Below are 7,552 nucleotides of genomic sequence, written 5' to 3' on the forward strand. Positions count from 1 at the left end.
GAACATGCCAAGATTCTTTTAGTAAATAATAATATTTAACCGATTATGAGGCGGATTCCATCTCAAGATTCTTTTTATGCATTAGTTGTTGTCGCCTCTTTTTAAAAAAATTAGTGGACGGACCCATTACCCACTAACATCAAATCATTTAGTGCATGACTGATAGTGAAGCTCTTGTTCGAGCCCCATTTTGTGGGGAAAAATGAATTTTTAAATAGTGGATTGATGAGAAATGTGTGATTAAAAAATAAAGAAAAATTTTAAATTTACATGTAATATTATTTTATTGAAAAATGTGGTTGAAATGATATCAAAACACTTTTTTCCCAAAGAATTGGGATCAAACAAATCCTAAGTTGGCATTTCTTTTTGGGTTTGAAAGTCATGGATCATATCAATTAGCCTTAACATTCTGTATGGGACTTAGAAATAAAAATAACCTAATTAAAGTTCAATCATATTGGTCCCGAGCTTCTTCTAAAAATAATTCGTAAGTCTCAATTTAATAAAATGAGCCCTGCTACAGCAACAGGGCTGGTGACGGGGGGGCCGAGGCATCGCGACAGGGGCCCTTAATCTGATTTTTTGATGTTATCAAAACATCATATCAAGGGCCGAGGTGGTGCCACCTCGACTCCTGTCCCAAATCCTATTACGAGGCCCTGTTACTTTAGCATAAACCTAATAAAATAACTGACTGAAAGCCGAAAAAAGGGGTAAATTGCCAAGCCCAGACAGTTTTCCATCTTCATCGTATACTAATTAATTTAATTGTAAAATATGTAACTTTAATTTCTGTTCTCGAGCAAGGACACTGGCTAATTTGTTGCAGGATCAATTTGTAGATACTTCTCTGGTCTCCTTATAAGGAAAATTAAATTATTTGGTGCTGTATGATTGGAACTTTACGGAAACAAATAAAATTAAGTGGGATCAGCAGCATCACCCACTAAATACAAGGTAAGGAGGGTGGACCTAAACAAGAAGGCCTTTGGAATTTGGATATGTATTTCCATTTTATTTTTTATTTTTCCCTCTAATTCTATTCACTTACGACGAGATGAAGAAAATTTAATCTAACATATCTGTTTAGTTTATGGTCTCCTAAGTACTAATACTTAGTTTATACTCAGCACTTTGAAATGACTAACTGACCAATGAACTAGATAAGTTTTTATGGCCTTCATTGATCCCCTGTTTGGCAATCATTCTTTCAAAAAGATTTTTATTCATACTCATTTTTAATAATAGATTCTCACAATAAAATATTTTTTTACGTAAATCCAAAGTATTTTTAACCACACATTTTTTAAAAATTTGATATTCAAAAACTTAGGCTACCGTTGGTTTGGTGTTTTCAGGCCATTTTCCGTTTCCGAAAATACAGAAAACTCGTTTAGTTCGTTGTTTTCAAAAATACGTTTTCGAAAACAAGGTAAAATTTATAACTGAAAACGCAAATCAATTTTTTATCGTTTTGAGCGTTTTCAGTTATAAACGTTCAAAACACGAAAAATGTCCAAGACGCAACGTTTTCGAAGAAAACTGAAAACCGTTTTGAAACTGAAAATGAAAAACAGAAAACTAAACCAATCGCAGCCCTATTCTTTTGAAAGAATGGCCGTTAAAGATATTATCCCATTTTCCCTCTTCCATCCAAGATGGAGTCATGAGCGTTAAAGGTGCAAGTTACGATTTGAACAGCGATCCATGTGAAGCCAAAAGCCCAAAAGAGAATACGTGGACGACAACCCAAAGTTGATTTCAACCAGGACAACTTTTGATCATAATTTTGTCGTGATCAATATAATGCAATATCCTCCCTCTCAGTTTCAGTTACAATTTCTTACTCAAATTAAAACATTACAAAATTCACTCTCTCTTTTCGAGATTATATATATACCAAAACCACAATGAATCGGATCCTAAAATATTACGAACAAAATCTCAGTTACCCAATATATACACATAATACAAGGAAAAAAAAAACCAAAAGCCCAGTCTTGAGCCTTGAGGTAAGCTCCCATTAAGTTGTATAGTGGAATTGGCGTCGGATTCACGTTCCAAGCATTTTTTATTATCCGTTTTCTTTTTCATAGTGGAAGTTGATGACTTGATTCCTCTGATGTTTGTAGGTAGGGACCTCATAACATAAGCATAGCATCATATTCACATTCGTCTGTGTATATATGTCTGGAAACTTTGGATTTGGTTGCAGAGATTCCTGACTGAGGAATTGATTCTGATTCCATATCTTCTTTTTAGATATATATAAATAAATACAGTTGGAGCTACACTCGCTTCTTCAAGTGTAAAGGTGCGCTGTATTGAGGTAAGAGGATTTGCTTATGCTTTTGTCAATTCTTTGTTTTCGGGTCTGAAATTTCTTCCTTTGATTTTTATAAAAAGTAATTTCTAGACAATTTCTTCAACTTATTCTCTATCTTGTAGTCTAAAAAGTTGGAACATTAAATTTTGGACTTTTCCATATGACAAAACCTGAACTGGAGGGTCCAATATTTGTTGTACTTGGATGGAAATATTGGAGAATTCCAATTTTACATTTTATAATTTCTGATGCGTTTGCTATACGTCAGTTGTGAGTTGTCCTTAGTAAAATGTACAGATCTGGTGTCAGTGAGCATTTTCTTTTCTTTTTTTCAAGTATTATAGTAAAAGGATGATGCTGCATAACCAATATATAAAAGATTATCAAGTCAGTCCCAAGAATTGATCTTTACCTTATTCTTGATGAGTCGACAATGTGTATTCTTGTATCAAGTACCGACCAATATATATCTGCCATTAGAAGATTATGGCAGCAATTTATTTATTGAAGAGATTCGATCACCAATCTGTAGAACGGAGGATAAGGTCGGGCCTGATAGGAGGAGACAAAGACCTGATTAAATAAAAACCACCATGCCAGATCTATCCTAAATATCATGTTTAAGCTTTGGCATATATGTGGAGAACCAACCCTAAGTATTAGTTTAGTGATCAGGCCTTAGGTTTGCTCCTCAATGATCACCAGTTCGAGTCCCCTCAGAACCACTGAGGTGAGTATCCAGCAGTAAACTTCAAGACCCCGTGGAATTAGTCGAGGTGCATGTAAGCTGGCTTGGACACCCATTGTTATCAATATATATATATATATATATATATATATATATATATATGTGGAGAACTAAAACCAAAGTTACTTTTAGATGAGGTTGTCTACCTAATTATGCATGAAGTAGCTCGGAAATCCTGCTTAGGGGTCTGGATGAGGATGTCCAGCTCACTATGCATGAATGAATTAATGGTTTGGTCTAAATTAATTATGAATTTGCCCATGTATTTGTTGAATAAAATTCGAGAATACCGTCCAATAATTTATATAAATAGAAAGTGAATAAACAGTAATTTATTCCAATTTTCCAACAGTATTGACTTTACAAGGGAATAAAACCTTCCTCCCAAGTTAGTAACATATGATGAATATTTAAGGTTGAGATTCTAAAAGGATTACTGGATGATGACACGACATTCAATTCTTTAAGGGTTAAGTTCTTTTATTATAATAACTTCAAAACCTTGACTATATGAGTCACGTTTAAATCACTCTTATACAAACTAGTTGCATGTTTTTCTCCTCAGAAAATCATCCATTTAGGTCTATTCATCCTTCTGAATTTTGAAATCTAATTTGCATTGTGGAAGTTACTCAGGAACGCATTTGAAGAATCATGAATGCGTTAGCCGCAACCAACAGAAACTTTAAGCTGGCAGCTCGGCTTCTGGGTTTGGATTCAAAGCTTGAGAAGAGTCTGCTAATTCCATTTAGGGAAATCAAGGTTAACACTTAACCATGTTGATTGATAAATAATGTCAAATTTACTGCCTTTATTTTTCTGTCTGATCTATCTGTGTATGTAAATTTAGAATGTCATGTTTTCCTAGATTTTTCCCCCCCCGGCAGATGCTTGAAAGTTTCTCCTATCATTAAATTTTTTCCTCAAAATATCCATTTTGTACTTCCATATACACACTGGCCCGGACTTCTAACTTGCTGTCCCCTGTTTTCAATAGCTTTACTCTTCTTTTTTTTTTTTTTTTTTTTTTTTTTGGTAATTTACTACGACGTTCTAGTCATTTAAGTTAAGCTTGATTTAGATATATCATTTTACCCTTCACGTTCCATAGGTTATTCTTGGTTCAATGTATTTCTCCTCGCCCTACTTAGTGTGCTTTCGTTTTGTCAATACTTACTTCCTTCTGTTTAACTGTGTTCCTTGCCTGCCCTGGTCAAAATCACAGGTTGAGTGTACCATACCGAAAGATGATGGCACCTTGGCATCATTTGTGGGGTTCAGGGTTCAGCATGACAATGCTAGAGGTCCAATGAAAGGAGGAATAAGATACCACCCTGAGGTTAGAAGGCTGAACAATTTAAACTGCATTAACTAGGAATTGATTTAGAGATGCAACCATTATGGTTCTGCTCTCTGAATTTAGCAGACCAGTAGCTAAGTAGATTCTGTTGTTTTCAAATTAAATTGCTAAAATAACCTCCTCCAGATGAAGGTCCTTATATTTCGTCTTAATCCTGATGATTGTATTGTGTAGGTAGATCCGGTTTCTGGACCTTTTTTCCCCTTTCTTTATAATCAAAATTCTATGTACATTGCGTAGGTAGACCCAGACGAGGTGAATGCTTTGGCGCAACTCATGACATGGAAGACTGCAGTAGCTAACATACCATATGGTGGAGCCAAGGGAGGGATAGGATGTAATCCAGGGGATTTGAGCTTCTCTGAGCTAGAAAGACTTACTCGAGTTTTCACACAAAAGATACATGATCTGATTGGAGTCCACACAGATGTTCCGGCGCCTGATATGGGAACAAATCCACAGGTCCGTGGAACGTTTATCCGCTTCAATAATAAATTTTCTTTGATATCTTTTGCATTATCCCTTCAATAACATAGGAAAAATCTTTCACTATATTGGAAAAACCTTGCCGTCTGATTTTCAATTAACTCAATGACTTGTATCTGAATTTATTGTCAATCTTTTCTGTGCGGTTGAACAGACAATGGCTTGGATCTTAGATGAGTATTCAAAATTTCATGGATATTCCCCTGCAGTAGTAACTGGAAAACCTATTGTAAGTCTACGAAAAGCTCTCGAATGATACTTCAGTCAGGTTCATGATTTTTTTCACTTTTTAATGTAATCTGATGATGCATATGGTCTCTTCTACTATTTGAAAAACTGCTTTCTTCCTCTGAAAATTTTCCATTTTTGTAACTTGAAAGACCCAAATTTCTTATCTTTAGGATCTTGGCGGATCCCTTGGAAGAGATGCAGCTACAGGAAGAGGCGTCCTCTTTGCAACAGAGGCCCTGCTTAAAGAGTATGGGAAGGGCATTGCTGGTCAACGTATTGTTGTGCAGGTACCGAAGTTAGATCATCCTTAACTCATATTTTAATTAGGCCTAGAGTTGAAATCAAATAAAATTTGATGAATCTTAATGCAAATATATTTCCTGAGGAAGTGATTGGATAGAAAAATACTCCAATTGTTTATTAAGCTGACTTTTGGCATTCTTTTTTGTCTCAGGGATTTGGAAACGTTGGTTCTTGGGCGGCTCAACTCCTCAGTGAGCAGGGGGGGAAGATAGTTGCAGTAAGCGATATTACAGGAGCTATAAAGAACAGCAGTGGAATTGACATAACAAGCCTACTTAACCATGTCAAAGAAAGCCGTGGAGTAAAAGGATTCAGTGGCGGGGATTCTATCGATCCTAATTCAATATTGCTAGAGGATTGTGACATTCTTATCCCAGCAGCTCTTGGAGGCGTTATCAACAGGTTTATTACGCGTCTTCATAGTATCAGTTTAATGTTGGGTTTGTAACTTTCCAATATAGTGAAAAAATTTCCCATCTTATTGAAGGGATAATGCAAAAGATATCAAAGCCAAATTTATTATTGAAGCAGCTAATCATCCAACCGATCCTGAGGCCGATGAGGTTAGTGGAATTAGACTAGAGCATAAAATAAGAGCGGCGGGCAGCATAATTAAATAGTGTATTCTTCCACAGATTTTGTCAAAGAAGGGAGTTGTCGTTCTTCCAGACATACTCGCAAATTCAGGTGGTGTTACTGTCAGTTACTTCGAGTGGGTTCAGGTATATATTCATCTTTTCTCCAATTTCCATATTAATATTTTTCTTCTACTGATTTAACATTGCAATGTGTTGCATTACAGAACATTCAAGGATTCATGTGGGATGAAGATAAAGTGAATGCAGAGCTCAAGACATACATGACAAAGGGTTTCAAAGATGTAAAAGAGATGTGCAAGACTCATGATTGTGATCTTCGAATGGGAGCCTTCAGCTTAGGCGTTAATCGGGTTGCTAGGGCAACGCTTCTCAGAGGATGGGAAGCCTGAGAAGCTTTTATTATTAATAAAAGATTATGGCTCTCAAAATAAACCCACTAATTTTCAAGAGAGTTTTGTTTTTATCTTCATTTTCAGCCTATGAATTCTGCAATTCGACTGTTGATTGAACACTCCTAGAATCTTATAATATGGAATTTTAGAGGCCTTTTCATTTAGCTTGAATTTATTGGAAAATTCTGCATGTACAAATTTTTTGTTCACATAATCTGGCTAGAACCCTCATTGTGCGTGGGCCTCATGCATGATATAAAATGCCAACAAATCAACCACTCATCCCACCAATGTGCCTTTTCTGTAAAATATTCGTGAGCAAAAATTCTGTAAGTGCAATGCAACTCGAATTTATTATTCATATGCGATAGTAGCGTTAAACTTATGTGGAGATGTGTATTTAGACAAAATTTAATTGTGGCGATTTTGTGTGTGAATGGCAAATAACTAAAACCAATGTCATTCAATGTTTTATTTATTTATTTATTTATATTTACTTGTAAATAAAGGAAAAAATATTAAATTAATTAATAATTTTCCCTTGTAGGAAATCAAATTCAGCTCTTGCATTTTACTTTCATTGATGAAATAAAAAATATTTAAATATTTGTTTCGTTAACAAATAGTTGACATTTCTTGTAAGTGTTTTGAGTAATATTTTTATGAGAGTTTAGGAAAATCTTTATTACCTAGAAAGGTCTGATTATATTTCCAATATGGTCAATTCTGCTATGATATTGTTTCTCACCACTAACCAAAATCTGTAGTTAGACATGATAATTGTTTTGTTGTTTAAACTTTATAGGATAACTCATGTCTTTCCATCTTTTGGAGAAAGCTACTTCCACGACTTAGATTTGATAATAATTAGGGATAAATAAAAAAAAACAAAAAAAAGGGACCAAACCAAAGGTTATCTTTCCCACCCCCTCCAAAATCGAACCTAAAACAAATAGTGACTCCGCCACCCGTTGGCCATCGCCGTCAGCACCATTGTAGCATCTCACACGTCTCTCCAAACCCATCTTTTCCTTATCAGACCAACACTTTTCATTGTACATATTAACCCACAGGACATTTCCCTAACTCTCTTTGTTCAATCAG

At 35.2% G+C, this 7,552-nt stretch overlaps 1 protein-coding gene across 2 annotated transcripts; it reads left to right on the forward strand.

The window, feature by feature from the left end:
* The first annotated feature begins 1,870 nt into the window (after positions 1-1,870).
* Positions 1,871-6,619, forward strand: LOC111370591 (glutamate dehydrogenase B). 2 transcript variants are annotated; one of them, XM_022992391.1, is made up of 11 exons: positions 1,871-2,015; positions 2,136-2,332; positions 3,706-3,839; positions 4,303-4,416; positions 4,678-4,899; positions 5,078-5,152; positions 5,325-5,441; positions 5,609-5,859; positions 5,945-6,020; positions 6,093-6,179; positions 6,260-6,619. In XM_022992391.1, the coding sequence occupies exons 3-11, from the start codon at positions 3,732-3,734 to the stop codon at positions 6,443-6,445; spliced, it is 1,236 nt and encodes a 411-aa protein (XP_022848159.1). In that variant the 5' UTR covers positions 1,871-2,015; positions 2,136-2,332; positions 3,706-3,731; the 3' UTR covers positions 6,446-6,619. The 2 variants fall into 2 exon arrangements, with proteins under 2 accessions (XP_022848159.1, XP_022848153.1); XM_022992385.1 differs by having other exon boundaries at positions 1,872-2,015; positions 3,714-3,839.
* The last annotated feature ends 933 nt before the right edge of the window (positions 6,620-7,552 follow it).

The sequence above is a fragment of the Olea europaea genome, chromosome 2, assembly GCF_002742605.1.
Source record: "Olea europaea var. sylvestris chromosome 2, O_europaea_v1, whole genome shotgun sequence".
Taxonomy (NCBI): Eukaryota; Viridiplantae; Streptophyta; class Magnoliopsida; order Lamiales; family Oleaceae; genus Olea; species Olea europaea.

Excerpts from the sequence above, each read along its gene's own strand:
- LOC111370591 (XM_022992391.1), top strand. The coding sequence starts at position 3,732 with ATGAATGCGTTAGCCGCAACCAACAGAAACTTTAAGCTGGCAGCTCGG. Across the intron at positions 3,840-4,302 it reads TTCCATTTAGGGAAATCAAG|GTTGAGTGTACCATACCGAA; the intron begins GTTAACACTTAA and ends TCAAAATCACAG. Across the intron at positions 5,153-5,324 it reads TAGTAACTGGAAAACCTATT|GATCTTGGCGGATCCCTTGG; the intron begins GTAAGTCTACGA and ends TCTTATCTTTAG.